This window comes from Hordeum vulgare, chromosome 2H, assembly GCF_904849725.1.
Source record: "Hordeum vulgare subsp. vulgare chromosome 2H, MorexV3_pseudomolecules_assembly, whole genome shotgun sequence".
Lineage (NCBI taxonomy): Eukaryota > Viridiplantae > Streptophyta > Magnoliopsida > Poales > Poaceae > Hordeum > Hordeum vulgare.
The window spans coordinates 296,331,353-296,356,904 of NC_058519.1; the positions used below are offsets into that span (position 1 = coordinate 296,331,353).

The 25,552-nt window shown below is 49.6% G+C and overlaps 1 protein-coding gene across 1 annotated transcript in view; it reads right to left on the reverse strand.

Moving 5' to 3' along the window:
- Positions 1-4,591: 4,591 nt before the first annotated feature.
- Positions 4,592-25,552, reverse strand: part of LOC123426125 — a 33,665-nt gene continuing 12,704 nt past the window's right edge. The window contains exons 2-5 of the mRNA XM_045109908.1: positions 17,137-17,330; positions 16,062-16,377; positions 5,805-5,903; positions 4,592-5,152 (exon numbers count right to left, since the gene is read on the reverse strand). Coding sequence (XP_044965843.1) covers positions 5,099-5,152; positions 5,805-5,903; positions 16,062-16,377; positions 17,137-17,330 — 663 coding nt within the window. The 3' untranslated portion in view covers positions 4,592-5,098. The remainder of the gene's footprint in view (positions 5,153-5,804; positions 5,904-16,061; positions 16,378-17,136; positions 17,331-25,552) is intronic.

A 25,552-nucleotide genomic window follows, 5' to 3' on the forward strand; every position in this document is an offset into this window, starting at 1 on the left:
TGTCACGCCATTCTGGCCCGTCGGCAACTATCCACTCTCCGGCATGTTCCAGGCATGGCCACCGAATTGGCGTGCTCCCGGTGCTGGTATTCTTGGTCCACGTCCTCGCGTTTCTACACCCCAGGCCTATACTGCCCAGCTCGGGCAGCCGGGCTACGGCGCTCCACCCGGCTACGGCACCCCACCGGTCTACAATCCCTACGCTCTGTCACCCGTCGCTGCACCCGCGTGGGATCAAACGCAACTGCTCGCCGCCCTCAACAACCTATCCTTGCAGCAGGGTGGCGCCAGCGGTGGCGGTTCCAACTGGTTTTTTGACACAGCGCGACTGCCCACATGGCCAGCGATCCCGGTATCCTCTCTTCTTTCTCCCCTGCCTCCACCTTTTCTTCTATCATCTTTGGAAACGGCGGCTCTCTTCCCATTACCCACATCGGCACTGCTTCTTTGTCCACCACTTCTTTTCCACTTTCATTACGTGATGTTGTTATCACTCCCAATTTGCTTAAAAATCTAATCTCTGTTCGTCTTTTAACTCGTACCAATCCTGTTAATGTTGAGTTTGATGAACTTGGTTGTTCTGTCAAGGATCGGCGAACCCGCGCGGTGATTCTCCGATGTGACAGTCCTCATGACCTTTATCCCGCCATCACCAGGCCTCAAGCTTTTCTTGCCGCCACCACCGACCTTTGGCATCAACGACTTGGCCATCCAGGACATGCTGCTCTCTCTAGGACTCTTGCTTCTTTTGATTTCTCTTGTAACAAATCCCCCACTACATCATGCCATGCTTGTAGATTGGGGAAGCATGTTCGTTTACCCTTCAAACAATCCGACAGTCAAGCTAGTTTCCCTTTTGCTCTTATACATTGCGATGTTTGGACATCTCCTATCACCAGTGTTTCGGGGTTTCAATATTACGTCATTTTACTAGATGATTACTCGCACTATGTTTGGATTTTTCCATTGCGTCGTAAGTCGGATGTATTTTCCATTATCTCTCGCTTTCATGCCTTTGTCGCCACCCAATTTCAACGTTACATCTTAGCCTTTCAAACTGACAATGGTCGTGAATTTGACAACCATGCTTCTCGCACCTTTTTTGCACAACATGGCATCCACCTTCGTCTCACATGCCCTTATACATCACAGCAAAATGGGCACGCCGAACGCATACTTCGCACATTAAATGACAGTGTCCGTACACTGTTATTTCATGCTCATATGCCTCCCAGGTTTTGGGCTGAAGCCCTTAATATTGCAACCTATCTTCTCAATTTTCGACCCCGTCGTCCACGTAATAACCTTCCTCCCCATCAACTTCTTTTTGGTTCCCCACCTGATTACTCTCATCTTTGAGTTTTTGGATGTCTCTGCTACCCCAATACCACCGCCACTACTCCTCATAAACTTGCACCTCGCTCCATTGCTTGTGTTTTCTTCGGCTACCCTCCTGATTACCGTGGATACCGCTGCTATAATCCGGTCAGTTGCCGTGTACTAACATCACGCCATGTTGTTTTTCGACGAGTGCGTTTTTCCTTTCAGGAACATACTGCCGGAAACTACATCACCATCCGTCGGGCGGATTGAGCCTTCTCCGCCCGACCCCGTCGTGGTGCCTGCCCCTCTGGCCACTCAACGTCGTGGCAGAACTCCGGTCGTGGCTGCCCCTGCATCGCCCTCCCCAGCCGCCACGACGGTTGCCTTTTCTGGGTCGTCCCGCTCGTCGGCTCCCCTGGAAGCTACTGACGGTTCCCCGGAAACAGACGCCTCGCTTGACGCTCCTCGAACACCCTCGTCGGCTGCCCCGACACCACTCCCCAGCGACATGGCTGCTGCCTCCAGCAACTCTACAGCAGCCACCACCCACATGTCATCACCATCCGTGGTACCCTCCGGCTCTGTCGTTGAGATCGTCGCGCCTTCGTCATCACCTGCTCCGACTTCAGCTCCGGTGGCACCTGCCCATGCTGCACCATGGCTACGCCCCTCTGCTGTATCCATCCATCCGATGGCTACTCGAGCACGCCATGGTGTTCTTCAGCCTAATCGGCGTTTTGTGGATGCTCACACGGCCACTGTTGTGCCCTCGCCGCTTCCCACTCTGCTCGTGCAGCGCTTCATGATCCCTCATGGCATTCCGCCATGCAAGAGGAATATGATGAGCTCCAGGCTAATCACACATGGACTCTTGTGCCTCGTCCTGGAGGTGCCAACATCGTCACCGGCAAATGGGTATTTCAACATAAACTCAAACCTGATGGTTCTTTGGATCGCTATAAAGCGCGCTGGGTCGTTCGAGGATTCACACAGCGTGCTGGTATTGATTTTGGTGAGACTTTCAGTCCCGTCGTTAAACCCGCCACAGTTCGCACCGTTTTGCACCTTGCTGCTTCTCGGAATTGTCCGGTCAATCAACTGGATGTCTCTAATGCTTTTCTTCATGGTGTTTTACATGAGCGGGTTTATTGTGCTCAGCCTACAGGCTTCATTGACACTACCCATCCTGAGCATGTTTGCCTGCTGTCCAAGTCACTCTATGGATTGAAAACAGGCCCCACGTGCTTGGTACACGCGCATTGGTGATTTTCTTCGGCGCCTTGGTTTTACCTCGGCTCTTTCGGACACCTCGCTCTTTGTGCTTCGTCGCGGTACCGGCATGGCCTACTTGCTTCTCTATGTTGATGACATTGTTCTCACAGCTTCATCGGTTCCGTTTCTTCGCACGATCATCAGCTCCCTCAGCACTGAATTCAAGATGAAGGATCTTGGGCCTCTTCATTTTTTTCTCGGTGTTGTTGTTCGTCGCACATCCTCTGGTTTCTTTCTATATCAGGAGCGATATGTGGAGGATCTTCTTGATCGTGCAGATATGTCAAATTGCAAGCCTGTCTCCACACCTGTTGACACAAAACCGAAGGTTTCGGCTGCTGATGGTGAACTTGTAACCGATGCCACCAACTACAGAAGCATTGTTGGTGGTCTTCAATACCTCACTTTGACACGTCCAGACATTGCATATGTTGTTCAGCAGATTTGCTTGCATATGCATGCTCCACGTACCACTCATTGGGGATTGATCAAACGCTTACTTCGCTATCTATGCGGCACTACTTCTCACGAACTCAGGGTTGCCGGCAATTCCTCTATTGACATTGTTGCTTATTCCGATGCTGATTGGGTTGGTTGTCCAGATACTCGTCGGTCTACTTCAGGATATTGCATCTATCTTGGCGATTCTTTGGTATCTTGGTCCTCGAAACGCCAACCTACTGTCTCTCGCTCAAGTGCTGAAGCTGAATACCGCGCGGTCACCAATGCCGTGGCTGAATGTTGCTGGCTTCGTCAACTTCTTGTCGAACTCCATTGTGTCATTCACAAGGCTTCCATCGTGTTCTGTGATAATATCTCTGCAGTATACCTTTCTGCTAATCCCGTTCATCATCGACGCACGAAACACATTGATTTAGATATTCATTTTGTCCGCGAGAAGGTGGCTTTGGGGCAGTTTCGTGTTGTTCATGTCCAAACAACTCATCAACTTGCAGACATCATGACTAAAAGGCTTCCTACTTCTTCGTTCGAAGCTTTTCGGTCGAATCTCGGCATTTCCTCTCACGACGCTTCGACTGAGGGGGGGGGGGGGGGGTCAGAATAAGTTAGCATGTATTAGCATATATACCTAATGTAATCTTAAATCTTCCTATCTCTATCTCCACATCTATCCTTTCCTTTTAAACTAGATTAGATCTTGGAGTATAAGTATAGGATTGCTTTTGTAACTTTATATATATGGGTCATATGGGCTGTAATACAATGCGAATCATGTTCACAAAATCTCTCTAGTCTACACCCCCCAAATCAGGTTCCCGGCCCGTCCTCCTGTAGCGTGTGACTCGGTTGAACACAGGAGACGCTCGTGCTCTAGGAGCTCGCTGTGTCCGACGCCGTAGCTGTCGCGAAGAGGTGCTCTCTCCTGTTCGCCGTCACCGGAGACGATCCCCGGCTGCCGTTCCTCCGGCTCCGTGGACTTCGTGCTCGCCGGCCGAGTCCTCGACTCGTCCAAGCGCCCATCCGCCGCGTAGATCTTTAAGCTGGAGGGCGCTTCCAGGTTGTAAGCTCAGGCAGGCACGGCAGCATGCTCGAGGCAGGTGATGAAGGCGGGGGTGGCCGGGAGACGGCAGAGCGGCCGCTGGTGGAAGGGCGCTTCCGGGTTGCGAGCTCGAGCGGGTAGACGCTTGCTTTCTAGTTCGTCTTTGGGAGGTCATTCCTCATCTGGACGGGACGGCTTCTCGCAGACGCGCGATCTGAATCGAAGGGTAGGCAGGTCGTTCGGTAAAAAAGCAGAAACGATCTGGTGTGCCCTTTACGTACGTCGTTTGTGTATTCCTCGTATATGCATGTTGTATTTCAATCCAGCATAATCCACGTCCGTTCCGTTACCGTACCACGTTGGAATCCAGCATAACTCAGTATTCAAATCTGCATAACCTTGTATTCGAAAATCTACAGTACGTACCAGCACGCAAACCTACTGTTTGCTGCCACTTCTAAACTGGCTGGATCAAAACCGATGCTTGCGAGTAAATAGCGGAAATTTCAATTTAGTTTGCATATAAACATGGTCAAAATTTACACTCCTTTCATTCAGGGTCTAAAGATGTGCATTGTCAAAATAGTGATGATGTTGACATGACCAACATCCGCTCGGAATGACTGATTTAACTATAGTGGAGTAGGCAACTATCAGCCTCACTTCCGTGACAACCAGGAGGAAAAACAGGCCATACACGTGTCTGAAAAATGGACCATGCTGGGCAGCAAAGTACAACTAGTATTCCACATGTTGTCAACTGGTCAGCGTATGCCCCTGTGAAACAATCAAACTCCAAGCAAAAACGAGCTAACAGATTGGCACCGAAACTCTTGCACAGGCCATCATCGTGTACTATCTTGCTGCTCTTGTTTTACTGGGGAGCCGCTGTTCGAACATTCGCACTGTACAAATCTCTATGTTAAGTCAAGAAGAGTGACTGTCTCAAAGAGGACCAACAAACAGTGCTCAGGTAGTCAGGTTGACAAAATTAAGTTCCATTCAACTTGTCTCCACTGAGCATGAGTTCAGCGGCCTTCTTAGTCCAACTTCCACCTTCAAGAGAAGAATGTCACAAAGATGGCCCCAAAATGAAAGTCAGAATCAATGTGATTACAATTACAATTGCTCAGCACAAATGCATTTAAAGAAACAATTTGTAGAGATGCTACCAGTTAAACATGATGTCAATGAGTTACAGGTTAGAACTCTTGCCCAAAACTGACGGACTGCCAGTGCCATTCCAGCAAGACTTTGCATTTAATTTATATACTTATTTATGCTTTCAACTACTTACATCCAGACATGGAAATACCATGTGCTCTTGAAATACCACGGCCACGCGAAATGAAGCCTTGCACAAGTAAGGACTATGGAGCACTCGCAAATATAAATAATACTTATACCATTACTAGAACAGGGCAGTTTAAATCAGCTCTTATTATTACAGATAGAGCAGAATTTGTCATATACTCCAGCAGTACATAAGTTGCATTCATGGTCCCACCATATCACCAAAATGAACTCTCATACCACCATAATGAATAGGTGTGATCAAGATATTTCTTCATGCGTTCATAGATCAAAATCCAACTTAAATGAGACAGTGAAATAAGATTGTCACTGAAGGTAGTGACGTGATAGAAGAAAGGAGAATCTAAGAATAAACATGCTATATTCTAATTTCAAATAATTGAACGTGACTTACATCATTAGAAAGAAAAGATCTACTACCAAAAGATTTAAGCCGTGGAGATTGTCCTGCAGATGTTGACCCGCTATCATTACTACCACTTTGTTTATCACCCTGCAGACAGAGAAGTTCGCTGTGAATTAAAATGTTCCGGCTTCTACCGAGGTTGGCATGTACTAATTTCGGTACTTTGTAAATGACCGTACAAGACTTTCTGAATGTATCTTTTGTGTTGCATTAATTCAAATATGGTACTTTGTTATATATCAGCCAGCACTTTGCATGTACTCCCTCTGTACCTAAATAACTGTAGTTGGGGAGAACAAGACTAGTTCTCCCCAACTATAATTATTTAGGTACAGAGGGAGTATGCATTTATAAGTGAAGACTTTCTTATTAACTATGAACTTTGCTATCTCCTGTTCGAACTTAACTAAACATGAGTATGAACTTTGCTGATCTCCTGATCGAACTTGACTATGATTTGTAATCTGGCACTTAAATTCAGTATTGCTGATACTTCAAATGCATTGATGGTAAACTGCTTGTACATAGCATGTTTACTGCATGGCGCTCTGTAATTTGGCAATTAAATTTAGTACTCCTGGTACTTATGTTTGGCACTTATATTTAGTATTGCTGGTACTTGGTATGTTTACTGATGTGGCTCTTTGTAAACTGATGTGAACCTATGTATATTTTCGCAATGCAGCATTTCGTAATCTGGCACTTCAAATGCATTGATGGTAAACTGCTGGTACTTGGTACGTTTACTGATGTGGCACTCTGTATATTTCGGAATGTTGTACTTACTTTGTAATTTGGTACCTTTTATATTTGAATACCTTGTATATTTTGAACTGGCACTTTGTATAAATGGAACTTTTGTAAATGCGGTATCTACGGCACTGGTGTATGACTGTATTTCTGTGTCTGGAACTTTGTATCCCTGTATGTCACTTTGTGCATAACCTTATATTTCTATGTATGGCACTTCGTTAATCCTCGCACTGTTTAATTAAAGCATGCCACTGTCAACAAATACTCCCTATGTAACTAAATATAAGCCGTTTTATATTTTGTTACAGAGAGGGTAGTTCTCACTGTGTCGGTGTACTAAGGAATGGGGGTCCTTAGTTCCCCTAAATATAAGCCGTTTTATATTTTGTTACAGAGGGGGTAGTTCTCACTTTGTCGGTGTACATAGGGGGTACTCAGTTGCTCCGACTGCCCCTGGTTACTACCTCCCTCCCTCCGGACTGTCGAGCAGCATCTCATCAGAAGCAGCTTCTTCTCCGCGCGACAGCCCCCCAACGGCGGGCCATGTCTGCAGACCGCTCTCAGCACACGGCTACCTCGAGCACACAGCGTCGACAGGAGGTCGAGCGTGCCATGGCAGAGGAGCGTGAGCGAGTGGCTGCAGCAGCCGCTGCTGCGGCAGCAAAGGCATCGAGGCTGGCATCGGCGGAACTGGCAGCAGCTAGAGCGAAGGTAGAAGCAGCAACAGCGGAGGCAGCACGTGAGGCTACGGCGGATGCCAAGGCACTCCGCGGCGGCTCCGGCAGCTCCAACGGCTCCGCGCCTGCGGACAACGGCACCTATGCAGACCGCGCCAATGTCGCGCAAGAGCGGATGGCGCAGTGGGCAGCCGAGCACACCCACACACATCGCGATGGCGCTCCAGGTGGAGATGCGCACGGCGACGACGGCTGCGACGACCAAGACCGCAGCCTCTACGAGGTCCAGACTGTGGTCAGGGATGTTGGTCCCGGTGTTGCGTGGCCTACCCTCACCAAAACCAACTACGTCGAGTGGGCCGCGATCATGAAGATCAGGCTCTAGGTGCGGCACCTGTGGGAGACGGTCCAGGACGGCAACGTCGACCACCATGTGGATCGACAGGCACTAGACGCCCTCATCACCGCAGTCCCGCCCGAGATGCAGTTCCCGCTTTCCAACAAGCGGACTGCCAAGGAGGCTTGGACACCATCGCCGCGGCACGCATCGACAGCGACCGTGCTCGCAAATCCACACTGCAGGCACTTCGTAAGGAGTGGGAGAGCCTGGCCTTCAAGCCAGGTGAGGACGTTGATGACTTTGCTCTCCGTCTCAACAATCTGCTGCAGAAGATGGTGAAGTTCGGCGATGCCACCTACACCGAGGAGAGAGCTGTCGAGAAGCTTTTTCGGTGCATCCCCGAGAAGTACAAGAAGATGGCTCGCTCGATCGAGTCTTTAGCTGGACCTCTCCACAATGACGATCGAGGAGGCGATAGGTCGCCTCAAGGTCGTCGACATCGACGAGCCACAATCTCTCTCGAGGCCCATCACCACCAGCGGGAAGCTGCTCCTATCTCGGGAGCAGTGGGATGCCGGCCTCGGTGACATGAAGAAGGGGAACCCTCTTCCATGGTGGGCGGCCACAGGCGCGGCAAGCAGCGCAAGGCGCGAAGAGGCGCCCCAGGCAGGGCACAAGGATGTGCCGAAGGTGACGCCCGCGGAGGCGCCAAGGACGGCGCCGCTGACAAGCCCAACCGGCACAGGACAACAGTTGCCACAACTGTGGCCGACTTGGCCATTGAGCCAATGAGTATCGACAGCCACGACACGGCCAGGCTCACGTCGCATAGGCAGCGGAGGAGGAGACGACTTTGTTCATGGCGCATGCAAGCATCGAGCCACCTTCAGCGACACCAGCCGCAAAGGCTCTCCACCACCTCGACGAGCCAAAAGCGCACGCTCTTCTCGGCGATGGCTCTGGGAAGGACAAGACTGGGGGGTGGTGCCTCAATACCGGCGCTACCCATCACATGACCGGTCGAAGGGAATTCTTCGCCGAGCTCAACTCCGACGCGCGAGGCTCCTTCAAGTTTGGGGATGCCTCTACCATGGAAATTAAGGGCGTCGGCTCCATCATCTTCATGGCCAAAACGAGAGAGCACCGGCTGCTCACCCGTGTCTACTACATCCCCGCGCTAAGGAATTCCATCATCAGCTTGGGACAGCTGGATGAGAACGGCTCGTGTGCTGATCAAGCATGGGGTCCTACGCATCTGGGATCGCCAGCGTCGCCTTCTCGCCAAGGTACCCAGAGGTGAAAATCGACTCTACGTCCTTGACGTGCAGGTGGCACAACCCCTCTGTCTCGCTGCTCGTCGGGACGGCGAGGCATGGCAATGGCACGAGAGCTTTGGGCACCTTCATTTCGAGGCTATGAAGAGTCTCAGTGCCAAGGAGATGGTGTGAGGCCTGTCGTGCCTCGACCATGTGGAGCAGTTCTGCGACATCTATGTGTTAACGAAGCAGAGGCGACTCCCCTTTCCCCAGCAGGCAAGTTTCCGGGCCAAGGGGAGGCTTGAGCTCGTGCACGGGGACCTGTGCGGCGCGATGACGCCAGCCACACCAGGAGGTCGACGCTACTTCCTGCTGCTCGTCGACGACCTCTCTCGCTACATGTGGGCAATGGTCCTCGGCAGCAAGGGAGAGGCCGTGGACGCCATCAGGCGCGCACAGGTTGCTGCGGAGGCGGAGAGCGACTGCAAACGAGCAGACGCTGAAGTCTCAAAATATCGCCCAGTACCCGTCAAGGAAGAACCCGAAGCAGCGAGCAGATGCTTAAGTCTCAAAATATCCTGCTCAGTCAAAGCGATGGCTGAAGCTGTCTAAGGTAGATGACGAGGTCTCTGTAGATGATGAGCGCGCCTTGCGCGAGTGTTTCTTCTTCGTGTAGCAGTTGGGCGCAATATGACCATCATTGTTGCAGTAGCCACAATGTGGACAGGGGCGACCTGAGCCTCCAGAAGGTGTGGGCAAGAGCGGCGAAGCACTCGAGCGAGAAGGGGTCGGTGCAGCAGATGGCTTAGAAGTAGCCCGAGCAACGAGTACCGAGGGAACCTCCAGCAAACCAGCACCACGTAAGCGAGTCTCCTCAGCACGAATCTCAGAAAGCGCCTCCATGAGAGAGATACGGCCACGAGCAAACAACGGAGCACGCTGGGGCTCAAACTCCTTACGGAGCCGAGACAGGAACTCGTAGACGCGATGAAACTCCAAATCGGCCTGGACAGCCTGGCAACAGGGGCAAGTATGACAATCAGCACCGCGGAGAGAATCAAGCTGGCGCCAGATAGCAGAACTCTGTGCATAGAAGTCATCAACAGTAGAATCACCCTGCTGAAGAGCATGCTCCTGACAGACCATATAGAGGTATAAGGCATCACCCGAGGGCTCATAGCGCTGACGAAGGCGAGTCCACATCTCAAACACAGTAGGAAGGCCCAGAAACTTAGAGGCAAACTGAGGCAGAACGCTAGCAGTGAGAACAGCTGCAGCACGAGCATCATCATCAAGCCACTGGGTGTAAGCAGACAGAGCACCATGATACGTCTGAAGAGCCTCCTCATAAGCCAAAACCTTCTCATCATAAGCACAGATAGCGGCCTCATCAGCAAGCTTAGCCGCATCCTTTGCAGCCTGAGAAGCATCAACAGGAAGAGCCGGTGGGGTCGGCGGAGTGGGAGCCACGGGAGGAATCGGACATGGCGGACAGCAGACCTCGCCAGAAAGAAAACCCCATAGGCGGATGCCACGCATGTGAATGCACATGAAGCCAATGAACTCGGTGTAATTAGTGCCATCAAAGATCACCGGACAACGAGGAACAGCAACGTAGCCGGATGAAGCAGACATTTTTTTTCTTTTTTTAGGAATAAGTCAACGAACCGCGTCAGACAGTAGGACACGATCTGGCGAGGCGAGATGGGGCGTCAGATCTGGACATGGGGGAACCGCCTCGATCTGGCTGGTCTGGAGCGATGGGGGAACCGCTCCGGCTCGATCTGGCTGGTCTGGAGCGGAAGACTGGATAGGAGCCACGCCGGCTGATGGGGAAATCGCACCGGCTTGATCAGATCCTCGATCTGGAGCGGCGCCCTCGATCTGGAGCGGATCCTTGATCTGGAGTTGGGATTGGGGCGTCGACTGGCGACGAGAGCAGCCCCTGGATCGGGACAGGAGCAATGCCTGGATCGGGACGAGAGCAGCGTCTGGATCGGGATCGGGGCGGCTGCTGGCGACGAGAGCAGCGCTCGGAGGCGAGATCCAGCACCAGGAGTGATTTCGGCTGGGAGCTGGCGTTGGCGCGAGCGGGACGGGAACTAGATGCGGACGAGACGACATCGGAGCACGAGTTGCTCGTGCGAGAAAAAACCCTAAGGCTCTAATACCATGTTAGGAATAAGCAACTTGTATTCCCATGAGGCCATAGGCCAGTATATATACATGTACAGGTGGTGGACTATATGCAGGAAACACCTTATATATTGGGATAAATACAAAAGGGTACATGACTTATATTATAACTCTAACAAGTGCTTCTAGTGTTGAGCGACCACCATCTACACAGTCAGGTACATCCCCATGGGTCCTGGATTTTGGAGCTTCATTTCATGTCTTTTGATTCTTCTGTTTTGTCCTCTCTTAGATCTCTTGATTCTCCTATTAATGTTCTAACAGCTGATGGTACTTCTCTTCCTGTTACTAGTCAAGTCACTGTTTCTACTTCCTCCTTTTATGTTCCAGATGTTTCTCATGTTCCTCGACTTACTATGAACTTATTTTCCACAAGTCAGCTTACTGATTCTGGTTGTCGTGTCATTCTTGATGTTGATTCTTGCACTATCCAGGATCGTCACACGGAGGCTCTGGTTGGGACTGGCCCTCGCCGCCTTGATTCTCAAGGGCTTTAGGAGTTAGACTGGCTTCATGTTCCTTCTGCTGCCACCGCACTTGCCAGTCTATCGACCTTTGTTGCTTCAACTACTAGCTCCTTCCAGCAGTGGCATCATCAACTTGGTGACCTTTGTGGTTCTCGACTATCGTCTTTAGTTGGTTGTGGTCTTCTAGGGCATGTCTCTTTACAGTGTCTGGGTTGTAGGCTTGATAAACAGGTTCAACTACCTTATCCTTCTAGTGAGTTGGTGTCTCATCGCCCTTTTGATTTGGTACATGCTGATGTGCGGGGTCCGGCTCCCTTCGCTTCCAAAGGGGGTCATCGATATTATATTATGTTTATAGATGATTTCTCGCGCTATACTTGGCTTTAGTTTATGACCTCTTGTAGCGAGGTTCTCTCTATTTATAAGCGCTTTGCTGCCATGGTTGACACTCAGTTCTCTACACCTATTCGTGTGTTTCGTGTTGATTCCGTTGGCGAACATATCTCCAAAATGCTATGTGGTTTCCTTGCTGAGCAAGGTACTATCACTCAGTTCTCTTGTCCTGGTGCTCACGCTCAAAACGGCGTGGCTAAGCGCAACCATCATCATCTTCTTGAGACAGCTCGTGCGATGATGATTGCCACCTCTCTTCCACCTCATTTTTGGGTTGAGCTTGTCTCCACTGCCACATATCTCATCAACATTCAATCCTCATCTACTCTGCAGGGTGGTATTCCTCTTGAGCGTGTTTCTGATTATTCGATGCTTCGGTTGTCTGGTTGCATTGGTTATGTTCTCCTTGCCCCTCGAGAACGCACCAAACTGACCGCTCAGTCTGTCGAGTGTGTTTTTCTAGGCTACAGTGATGACCATAAGGGTTATCGTTGTTGGGATCCGATCGGTCGTCGGATGCGTATTTCACGGGACGTGACTTTTTATGAGTCTCGTCCATTCTACCCATGACCATCCTCTCAACCTTTTCAGTCGAGGATATCTCTTTTCTCACATTCCCTGATACACCTCCCTCTCTGCCTAGTAGTCCTACTCCCCGTCCCGCTGTTGCGGACCCGACGTCGTCTTCTCCTATGGTTTCTTCTCCCTCATCGCATGACTCTCCACCTTCATCATCGATACCTTCCTCTTCTCCACCTTCATCACCAATACATTCACCGTCTCCACCTCAAGTGATTCCACCTCTCCCCTCCTTTCCTTTCCATTATACTCGTCGTCGACGTGTTGTGGATGAGTCTACTGATGTGCCATCTACTTCTGATGTGTCATCTTCCTCCTCTCAGCCGACTTATGGTCTTCGTTCTCGGCCTTGTCCGCCCCCAGATCGATATTCTCCTTCTCGCTATGGTCTTTCGACCATTGTTGAGCCGACTTCTTATCGAGATGTTGTTATTCATCCTGAATGGCAGTTTGCCATGGCAAAGGAGCTTGCTGCCCCTGAGCGTGCCAACACATGGGATTTGGTTTCTCTTCCTCCACGTGTTCGTCCAATCACTTGTAAGTGGGTCTATAAGATTAAGACTCGCTCTGATGGTTCTCTTTGAGCGTTATAAAGCTCGTCTTGTGGCTTGTGGTTTTCAGCAGGAGCATGGTCGTGATTACGATGAGACTTTTGCTCCTGTGTCTCATATGACCACTGTTTGCACACTTCTCGCCGAGGCCTCTGCTCGCCATTGGTCTGTGCCTCAGCTTGATGTTAAGAATGCCTTCCTTAATAGTGAGTTGCGTGAGGAGGTTTATATGCAACCACCACCTGGGTATTCAGTTCCTGATGGCATGGTTTGTCGTCTTCGTCGCTCTCTCTATGGTCTTAAGTAAGCCCCTCGTGCTTGGTTTGAGCGTTTTGCCTTTGTGGTCACTGCAGCTGGTTTTTCGTCCAGTGCTCATGATTCAGCGGTGTTTGTTCACCTTTCTACTCGTAGTCGCATTCTTCTATATGTTGATGACATGATCATCACTGGTGACGATTCTGAGTACATTGCCTTTGTCAAGGCCCGTCTCAATGAGCAGTTCCTTATGTCTGATCTTGGTCCTCTTCGTTACTTTCTTGGGATTGAGGTTTCCTCCACCTCCGATGGGTTTTTTATTTCTCAAGAAAAGTATATCCATGATCTTCTTGCTCGTGCGACTCTTAGTGATGGGCGCACTGTTGAAACTCCTATGAAGCTCAATGTTTACCTTCGTGCTTCTGATGGTGAGCCTTTGTCTAATCCGACGTGTTATCGTCATCTTGTTAGGAGTCTTGTCTATCTTGTTGTCACTCGTCCAGATATATCCTATAATGTCCATATCCTGACTCAGTTCGTCTCTTCTCCCACTTCAGTTCACCATAGTCACATTATGCTTGTTCTACGATATCTTCGTGACACGATCTCTCACCGTCTCTTCTTTCCTCGTTCTAGCTCGTTACAGCTCCAGGCCTACTCGGATGCTACGTGGGCTAGCGATCCTACGAACCGTCGTTCACTTTCTGCTTACTGTGTTTTTCTTGGTGGTTCTCTCATTGCCTGGAAGATGGAGAAACAGATTGCAGTTGCCCGTTCGAGTGCAGAGGCTGAGTTGCGAGCTATGGCTCTTCTGACGGCAGAGGTGACTTGGCTATGATGGTTAATAGAGGATTTTGGTGTTTCTGTTACTACACCTACCACCCTCTTGTGAGACAGTACACGTGCTATCAGTATTGCAAGGGACCTCGTGAAGCATGAGCTTACCAAGCATGTTGGTGTTGATGCTTCTTTTGTCCGTGCTGTTGTGCAGGATCATGTTATTGCTCTTCACTATCTACCTTCTGAGTTACAGCTAGCAAACTTCTTCACGAAGGCCCAGACTAGAGCGTGACATGGATTTTACATCTTCAAACTCAGTGTTGTGGATCCACCATGAGTTTGAGGGGGGGTGTTAGAGCTATATTGATGATGTCTCTAGACCTTTTGTATTCTAGACTTTTGTCATCCTATTGTACCTGTATATGTTTTGGCTTTGGCCTCCCAATAATATCAAGTTGTTTTTCTCCTAACATCAACAATCATAACCACGAAGTGTTACGGAGGAACGAAAGACGTCAGATGCAAGATGGACGGCCATAGCTGCTTCACACCAACAGATGAAGTTTGAATTATAACCGACTCACGACTAAAGTGTCAAATTCTTCAGAGCTTGGAGGAATGAGTCCTGACACGGTGCCCCGGTACCACGGGTCCTCTGTACAGGTTTGATATCGGTGTCACCATGCACGCTTTCTTCTGTCAGTCTGGCCAGCCCTACATGGAGGCCTTAGTCGGTGCAGCTGATTGGTGAGTCTAAATGTCTCTAGACACGCATGAAAGGAGCTTGCTGATTGGTGAGAGCACACCGCTGTGCAAGGATTTCCTAGCCTGCCTATGCATGCAGATGGCAGGTTGATCACTCCTGATTTTGGCACCAAGCATTGCCTTGTAAGGGGATCATACACAACAACAACAAAGCCTTTAGTCCCAAACAAGTTGGGGTAGGCTAGAGGTGAAACCCATAAAATCTCGCGACCAACTCATGGTTCTGTCCCATGGATAGCAAGCTTCCACGCATCCCTGTCCATGGCTAGTTCTTTGGTGATGCTCCAATCCTTTAGATCTCTAAAATTAGTCCATTCGTATGGGACTAAGGGAAACTCATGCAAGGGAAAAAGGGATGTGCGTGCACATATAAGGCAGCAAATAATCAATCTCGACATGTTCCCGAAGCGCAAGGCTAGTCTCACGTCTAAGGTCACATGGGCAGGCTTGTCGTGCTCAACTCATGTGAGCGAGCTCACTGGGAGGTCGTGCCCCGATGCAGTTCCTCGATTGCCGGGACATGGACATGCAGACGCAGTAGCGGAAACCGCTGGGAGGAGGTATCGGACTGTGCGGCGCTATGGCTTCTCTACAAAAACGACTATTAAAACTGGTTTTTCATCTTTTTATAGAACTCACTTGTACTTATCTATGATTTATTTGGATAACTCAAACAATTTTTTAGGTGGTTAGAAATCACGTTTTAGGGAATACGGTTTCCATAATCCCCATATCCAAACAACCCCTTAACGAGGAATAGAGTAGTTTATATGAGACCAATATGATAGGAACCATAAAGGAAATAATCGTCTTATTAATACTTGTTCATGCAGGTAAGTACAAACAAGGAGAAATGGTACTCCCTCCATTTTTATATACAAGGCCACTATTAAAATTACAATTTGCATATATACAAGGCCATTAACATTAATCGATGCAATATTAATGGTGTTTGCCTCATAGTACTAGCAAAGGAGGACATTAATTATCCCTTGCATGCATGCAGGAATGAGATCATTGGCTTGATATGCATGAGAGAGAAAAATACACAATAATTTACACAGTAAACAAAAAGACAAGTTGTCTTGCAACATTGACTTAAAAGGCATTAACTTTTGCCTTGGTACCTGTAATGTGGGATTGTGGCCTTGTATATAAAAATGGAGGGAGTAGCATTAATTAGGATTGATACTGTGTTGGCGTGCTTGATGAAACCGTATGTCTTTTTCATACCTGATGATTGCATGCATTATTTCGAACATCTTCAAAGAGAGAAGAGTAGTAAGAAGGATCATAAATAGAACCACCCAATATATCATCAGCCACTGAACCCCGTCTAACTGAATTAGATCTGGGGCTCAAGAAACTATTTCTTGCATCATTTGCTTCATAATACGTTGGCGTGCTTGATGAGACCCCTAACCTGTACATCTGGATCCATATAAATGAAGACAAAAACCTCACTGAAAACCCAATAGTTTGCATCCACAATGCAAGTCTGAGTGAGAAGACAAAAAGTTGACCATACTTCTCATCAGGGGTACTATTCCTGTACAAATAGATATAGTCAGAAGCACACGGGTATAAAACTGTAAAATACAGCAGAGTATTCTCTATGATACTAAACAAAAAGAAAACAAACAAATATTTCTACATTTGTCCACAGAGATACTTATTTGATAAGAAAACATATTCACAATGTAGTAATGACTGAATCTAATAAATCTGTAAAATATCAAAAAATATGTAAATGGCATACTAAAAGGAGAATGCACAGCCAAAGAAAGTCTCAGGCAAGTATTTTTTTTTAAATGACAAAAGATCAAAGTGCAAAGTACAAGATGGCAATAGATCAATTACAAAGTAAGAAGAGGCAAATTGTCAAATTCCAAAGTAAGTACTGGCTTAAAATCAAATCCCACTCAACCCCCCCCCCCCCCCCCCCACACACACACACACCAAAAAAAATGGCATTAGTGCTTCTGTTAATTCCTTGTTTTGGGCAATCAAAATGCAATACCCAGAAGATTAAAAACGAAGATTAGTTTGACCACTATTTTGCATCTGTCCACTATTTCGTCAAGCTTATGAAACTATTAAAAAAATAATGTTTAATAGTAGCACTTACAAAGTCATTAGCACTTCTATTATGCAGGAAATGTTATCATTTTGTTGCCATGTGTACTGAGGGTGCACGTGCGTAAAAAAAAGGGCAGCCCGGTGCATGTAGCTCCCACTTGCACGTGCATAAAAAGAAAAGAAAAAATAGGTCACTAAAACAGAAAGATAGTGGTTGCAGAAGACATACCATATAGCATGTGAGAAGAGTATAAACCATGCAACATCAAGGACGATAGCAAAGAAGAGCAGGAGAGCGTAAGTCCGGCCAAGTCTTTGACTACTACTTTCAATCGCAACAACAGCAAATAGCCCTATCACAAGGTTTATCACAAGAACCCCATTGAACAGCGCAGCAAGCGATCCAATCAGCGCACAACCAATCTACAACATATGCAAATGAATACATTTAGTTTGAAGAACAATCTGCTCAGAGCTCACTCAACGTTATAAGCATTAAGCCAGGTATTATAAAATTAACTAAAAATAAAGCAACTACGCTAGCGTCACGGGATCTAAGAATGTTAACTGTTAAACCATGATATAAGCAAAAGCAAAGGAGACCAGTAATCACTAATTTTCTACCAACATGATAAAAATTTCAAAATAGCAATTCCTAGTTGCCTACAAGATGGCCCTGGAAGGCGGTCCGCATGGTTGGCTCTCCAGCGGGCACCATGGCGGCGGTGGTGGCTATGTCTCTTGGTCATGTGCGCAGAGAGGGGTGTATGATAAAAAAATTTCAAAATAGCAATTCCTAGTTGCCTACAAGATGGCCCTCGAAGGCGTCCGCATGGTTGGATCTCCAGCGGGTGGCTATGTCTCTTGGTCATGTGGGCAGCAAGGGGTGTAGCGGCGGGTGGCTCGGGCTCGCTCTCTGTCATTGACAAGGGCGACACCCATATCAGGATCTGGAGGCATGTGCACGTCGCGGTTGTCCTAGGTGCCTCGTGGTGGCACGGGTGAGCTGTCGAGCGAAAGCTCCACGCCTTGGCGCCAAAGGCGACGATACCTACAGGTGTTTCCCTCCTCTCAAGGACATTGTGTGGTTCTCTCTGTGCTAGGGTTTTGGGTGAGAAGACCTTATTCCGTTTTCAGGCTCGGTTGCGGAGACGCTTAGCGTTGTTCCCACTCCTCATGGTGTTGTCGTCGAGCTTAGGTGTCCTAGGGCGTGTTGCGGCGTTGTATTATAGCATGCTTGTATTCTTTCATAGTCGCGTCCGTTTATGTTCTCCGGTTATCCTGGGATCTGCTAGTAAGATGGCCTCCTCACTAACATAGTAACATGTACCGTTCGTGTACCTGTTTCAGAAAGTTGCCTACAAAGACTAGCTAAGTCACACGCTCAATAATAATATATGGTTTCCAGCATTGTAAATGGCCAGAATACAATACTTGTAAGATTTATAATTTCATATTTTTGGGGTAATTACCACTGCTATAGGACTTGATCTTGAATAATCAAACATGAAAGAAATGGCACAGGTTTCGATGATTTTTACTAACTCTACTCTGTAGAATAACTTATCCATGTTTAATTGGATTGTGGATTTGCCTGAATTTTGATAGTTCTTGATTCTTAAAATGTTGGTAGCACCTCTTACGAAATGAGTTTCTTGTATTGGACGGAGCCAACAGCCAGTACATATACACAAGAGGGAAATAAGCAAAGTACCTGTACAATATGGTAAATACACACACAGCACAACCATGATCTAATCCCCACCCCCCTCAAACTCAAGTAGGGTCTTGGACAGGGAGAAGCTGTGTTGTGACCGTGTCTGAGCTTTTGTCAATCAGCAAGCTGAAGCTCCAAGGGCACATAATGAAGGGCCACAGTCCCCTTGCACCTGAGAACGCATGTAGGAGGCATAAACACCTATGTGCTTGGTGAGCTCAAGCTTCACAGCATCATAGGGCAATGATGAGCGCCCTAGTGTTGTCAAGAGCAAAGGGTCCGTGCAGCAGTAGAAACACAAAAGTCCTGAACAAGCCACCATAGCCAAGTGATCTCTGCAGTCATGGAAGCTATAGCTCGCAGCTCGGCCTCAGCACAGGACACTACTAGGAAATACCTAATAGGTATAGGATTAAATAGTAGCATGGGGTAATGGGCTGCCGCTGCTGCTATTTAGCAGTAGCACCGGCCAAATAAAGCTCTACAGGTACATGTTGGTAGCAGCGCGGGCCTTGGTGGGCCACACTACTTCTACATGGCCCCCACCACTTCTACATGGCCCCCACCGTGTCCCCAGGGTTGGCTATAGTAGCAGCGCGGCCCTATAACACGCCCTACAACTAGCATTTTAGCAGTAGCGCAGGTTACGGACCTGGCGCTGCTACTATTTACACCCGAGCCCAGCTCCCAGGCACCACCTAGTAGTAGCTGGTAGGTACCCTGCGCTAATACTAGGGGCACCTTATCCACACCCCATGCGCCGGTTCCCGTCTCCCTCACACTCGCTGTCTTTGCCACCGTCGTCATCCGCCGCAGTCATCGGCCGTCGCCCACCGTCGTCGTTGCCCCACTCCTCCTCGACCGAGGTAATCTCCCTCCCTCCCTCCCTCCTCCAGCCCTCCTCAATAACACTAAAACTTTTTGTTTCGTATTTAGTTGATGTTTGATATAGGAATTTTCAGTAAAAAAAATTAGTAATAGAATAGAATAGGAAACATAAAAACTAGTTATTACTATAAGAACTAGTAATAGAATAGAGAATTTTCAGTAAAAATAATTAATTGAATAGAAATTTTCAGTAAAAAAGTTTGTAAGAGAACAGAAAATACCTTTAAATATTTTAGGCATCGAATAGGTTTTTTTAATATAGAAATGTTTTAGGTATCGAATAGCTTTTTTGAATATAGAAATGTTTTAGGTATCGACTGGGTTTTTTGAATATAGAAACAAATTCGACACTTTAATTATGTTTATGTCAATATCACTTTGTCGTCAAAGAACGCTATATGTTATTTGATCATTAATTATGAGTTCAAGGATTAGTCAAGATGTTATGACCAGAGGCCCAGTTAGCCAAAACTGGCCCAGTTATCGTAATAATATTAGGGGCTTAGCCCAGTTTATTATAGCCTAGGGAACTTATATATAGTCATGTAATCAGCACTTTTAAGATTAAGCAAAGATCAATCTATTTTGATCGGCTCCAACTAGGAGCCGGTACCCTAACCCTAACCGCCTCTTCCATTGCGCCGTCGCCCCCATCCGTGCGAGACGGCGCCCCTGCGCCGGCGACAACGGCCGATCCCCTCCTTCCCCTATAACCTCCGGCCAAGACCCGGTAGAACCCTAGTTTCTACCAGTTTGGTATCAGGTAGCTTCGGTGCGATCATGTCTTCGCCGCCGCCCACCTCAGCCCTCCCACTGCCGACCGCCACCACCGCCCCGCTGGCCACCACGGCCGGCACCCCTTCTCTGCCGTTGTCGGTCACCTCCGCCGCGCCGATTCTCACCGTGAGCGCAGCTGCAAGCCCCCCCCCCCCACCGGAGCGCTCCGTGATCTCACCACCGCGGTCCAGGGCATCCGCCTCTACTTGGCTGGGCCCTACGAGCCACCGCCGGCCGCGCCACCCGCCGCTGCCACCGGGCCGCTGCTCCTGCCGTGGCAACCGCCGCACCCGGCGGCCTCCGCGACGTTCGCTGGGCCGCTGCAGCACCAGCTGCAGCCGCCTCCGCCTCCAACCCGCCCTGGCCTCAGTGGCCATCGCCGACCCTCGCGGCCTCCGTTTCGCCCCTGCAGCTGCAAGCCCCCCCCCCCCCCCCACGCCGATCCACTCTGGGCCGGCTACGACCGCGCCGGTAGGAGTCCCGATCCACCAGGTCCGGTTCCCGCCTTCGCCGTAACCGCTTCCGGCCTGATCGGCCGGGTCGTCACCGCAGTCGGCGCCCGCCCTGCAGTACAGCGGGCCCTCCAGCTCCGCAGGTCCCTACGCCGGCCTCGACGGGCAGCCGTTTCATGGGGGACCCCGTGCGTCCACCGACCCGGCGCCGCCCCCCATGCTGCTCCACACCGACGACCCGTACGGCCACGACGGTCATACTCAGACACCGCCGCGCTTCGCCAAACTCGACTTCGCCACCTTCGACGGCAACGAGGACCCCCTCAACTGGCTTAATCAGTGTGAGCAGTTCTTTCGGGGGCAACGCACGCTCGCATCGGACCGCACCTGGCTCGCCTCATATCACCTCCGAGGCGCCACGCAGACATGGTACTACGCCCTCGAGCAGGAAGAGGGCGGCATGCCCCCATGGGAGCGCTTTTGCGAGCTCTGTCTCCTTCGCTTCGGGCCGCCGATACGCGGGAGCCGGCTAGCGGAGCTAGGCCGACTCCCCTTCACCTCCATGGTGCAGGACTTCGCCGACCGCTTCCAAGCCCTGGCGTGCCACGCGCCCGTCGTGACGGCCCGTCAGCGGGCCAAGCTCTTCGTCGGCGGCCAGCCGGATCATATCCGCGTGGACGTGGAGCTTCGGGGACCGCAGGACATCCAGACGGCCATGTACTATGCCCGCGCATTCGAGCAGCAAACGGTGGCTATGCAGCAGGCGTTCCCGGCCCAGGCACCTCGCCGCCGGCTATGTCTGCACCCAACCGGCCTGCCCAGCCGGCGACAAGGACGCCCGCCACAGCAGCAACTCGACCATTCCGTCGGCTAACCCCAGTCGAACAAAACGAGCGTCGTCGCCAGGGGTTATATTTCAACTGCGATGAGCCCTACGTGCCAAGACACGTCTGTCCGCGCCTCTTCTACCTGCAGGCGGACGACTATATCGTGGAGGATACAGCTCCCTCCAAGCTTGCCGAGGCGGCAGCCCCGGCATCAGCCACCGCTCTCGTGGTCTCCCTGCATGCCCTATCGGCATACAAGCGGAAACAACGATGTTGTTGCCAGTGACAGTTAATGGGGAGCGCCTCTTAGCTCTCCTGGACACGGGCTCTACACACAACTTCCTGCCCACGTCTACTATCCGTCGCCTGGCCCTCCAGCCAACGGGCGGCGTGCAACTCCGAGTTACCATGGCTAATGGTGACCGTCTCCGCTGCCACGGAATTGCGCAGCAGGTTCCCATCCTCATCGGCGACGAGTCCTTCGCCATCACGTGCGTCGGCATCGACTTGGGCGACTACGACTTCATCCTCGGCGTCGACTTCTTGCAGACGCTCGGACCCATCCTTTGGGACTTCGACGCACTGACCATGACTTCCTGGCATCAAGGGCGCATCGTGCAGTGGAAGGGCGAGGGTGGCACTTCTCCAACAGTTCCCTCTCAGTTGTCGACCGCCATAGCAGACTCCGAGCCACCCCTGTTGGCTCATCCCCTACAGCAGCACGACGACCTTTTACTGGTGCTCCTTGTTCACAAGCCCGAGGGCTCGTGGCGTTTCTGCCTCGATTACCGTGCTCTCACTACCAAGATGACGTGGGTCAATTTTCCTATATCGGTCGTGCAGGAGCTCCGGGAAGAGCCGCCAGGGCCACGCTTATTCCCTGCGCTCGATTTGCGTTCTGGTTCCCATCACGGCCACTTCGAGTTTCTGGTGATGCCTTTCGGTCTCTCCAATGCGCCGGCGACATTTCAAGCATTGATGCACGACGTACTTCGGACCAGCTCAACCCTCCGAAGGCACCTTGGGAGCAGCTCAAGGAGTTCCGCCAACATTTTCTAAATGCCCAGCTCGAGGACAAGCTGTTTGCGCAGGCGGGGAGAAATGTTATGACCAGAGGCCCAGTTAGCCAAACTGGCCCAGTTATCGTAATAATATTAGGGGCTTAGCCCAGTTTATTATAGCCTAGGGAACTTATATATAGTCATGTAATCAGCACTTTTAAGATTAAGCAAAGATCAATCTATTTTGATCGGCTCCAACTAGAAGTCGGTGCCCTAACCCTAGCCGCCTCTTCCATCGCGCCGCCGCCCCCATCCGTACGAGACGGCGCCCCTGCGCCAGCGACCACGGCCGATCCCCTCCTTCCCCTACAACCTCCTGCCAAGACCCGGTAGAACCCTAGTTTCTACCACAAGACTAGTCTATTGAGTCTCAACTCCATGGCCGACTACACTTGAGTGTCAACTAGTGTGGATTACTCACGCTTAGTCTATGAGTCTCAAAATTCGAACGAATCGTCGACTCATCGACTCGTAAACCTTGGATTTGATGATCTAAAATTTTCACTCGATGGAATATGCAGGCTTTCTAGTGTCGCGTCTCCCTGGAGTGATCGTCCTCGGAGCTTCCTCTACAGTCGAGTCGGTGAGCTAAAAGTCCACCTCCTCCTTCTGTCGAGAGCTAAAAGTCAATGATATTGTACATGTATTGGTTGTCTCTTTGGACACGTGTATGATTTGCAGGGAACACCTTTGAGTGGCCTATGTTTTGCTGGAATGTTGATTCATTTATGTTCCAGCAAATTTCAGGCACTCGATATGTCCTGTTTTTAGCAAAGGTCATGCCGAAATTTTGGTATGACTTGTGCTAGAAAGTAGGAAATATCGAGTGCCCGTGATTTGCCAAAACAGGAATTAAACGACATTCCGGCAAAACATAGGCCATTTTTATGTCATTACCCCATATATGTAGTGTTAACTGACTGATGCTTATTAGGGTTGACTTTCAGTCTGTCCAAGCTCCTTGTATGACTCAGCCTGTTCTTAAAGGAGGAATCCCGATGTCGTCGTCCTGGGGGTCGTTTTCTCTTCTTCTCGTGATATATACCTTAGTATAATGCGCTAGAGAAGTAGGGAAAGTGACCATCACCAACAATCAAAATATCAAAGAGAGGAGGAATGTCGTGGGGTCGCTTCCTCCTTCCCGTGTGCTAGACATTTTGGTAATGCACGCAAGGACAAGGGAGGAGCGACCAGCACCGACAGTCGAAATATCAAAGAGGAAGAACATCGACTGTTGTCTTGGGGGTCGCTCTTCCTCTTTCTCCCCGTGATAGACCTTTTGGTAATGCACGGGGAGAAAGGGAAGAACGAACATCACCAACAGTCGTAATATTAGTGTGAGGGAGTGGCCACCACATACACCACCATATCAGTATGAGGTAGTGCCCACCATATACATCATGAGATATGAGAGTTTTTCAAGGAAGCCTCGACAGACCGAAAGTCAACCCATGCTGAATAATGATCTGTGTGTTGAGTTCCCGGTATAATTGTCCTTGATTTTTAATCTTTGAATCATGAACACATGAAATGTCTGACAACGATAGGATCCCTAAGTGCGATTACTGCACCGACGACGGGGGTACGTGCAACCGTTTTCCTCACTTAGACAAGGTAGGTGCTTCACCGTGACGCTAAAAGAGGGCTTTGAAATTATTACGTTATGTAACGACGGCATGTATTCTTTTTGGTACTTTAGCATGACGTGTGCTTTTTGTTTTAACCTATTATTTTTTCGCAATTCGACTAGTGCATTCCCTTTTATGCAAGAAGGCATGCCTAGGACATGTTCCATTTAGAAGATAGGGAGGTTATAGAGACGAAGAGAGCTCACCTAAAAACAGAAAATTTCATTTTTTATGTCAAGGTAAGAAATGCAGTAGGTCACACATATTTTTGTTGTTCCAATTGGAGAGCACTATCCAAGGCCTACGGGTTTCAGGAGGGCATGAAAATAACCTTCGATCTTGGTCCTCAAGATGATCGTGAAAATAATATCAAAATTTGGGTGCATGTGGACATGATTCCAGTTCTACCTCCTTGTGAGTTTGTCCACAAATTTGTTAAATAATTTGTATTGTTTATTGAAAAGTAGTTGCTACTCATCCCTAGTAAATTTGTTTATTTTTAATTGTCAACTTATTTCTTTTCTCCAAGAAATACACCGAAGATAATAGACCGGACCTACTACAGTTATGGCTCTGAGCTAACTTGGTCGAAGAAAAATCATCTGATCTCATTTAGTAATAATGTTGAGAATTTCATGACCAATTATCAAATTGGCGAAAGTTATTTCTCTTATAAAGGATGCTGGGGTGCTAGATGCAACCGTTGGCTCCACGTCTGCTATGAATAGTGTCGCGCGAGAGATAAAAACAGCAAGCAGCAAGGGGCAAAGTGAGCCAGAGCGAGACCTAGCCCACGTCTCCCCCACAACCCTCGTTCCTCTTGCCGCCGTCGGCGATGGATAAACTGAGAGGAAAGAGAGGGAGGTAAGGCAGCGGATGGGAGAGGGTCACCCTGCTCCCTCTTCTCTCTCCCTCTCTCTCGTGCCTCCTCGATGCTGCGGTACTCCCGCGCTGCACGCCACCACGCCTCTCCTCCCTCGCCGATCTCTTCCCTCGCCGATGCACACCGTGGATCCGGATTGGTTAAAGGTGGCTGCTGCGAGTGACCGGGGTGGGGTGAAGGAGCAGCGAAGCGGAGTCGAGGAGAGGCAGGCAAGGGGGCAAGAAGCAGATGGAGCGCTGCCCATCCACTTCTCGCCTGCGGCAGCGCCCATCTGGCACGGTGGGTGGATCTACGGGGGAGAGGAAGAAGGCCGACAGCAGGGACAGCGACGTGGCTGCTCATCCTACCACGCTTCTTCACTCGTACGTCGCCATGCTTTCCTTTGTCACGGAACGACGGGACACCACTCCAC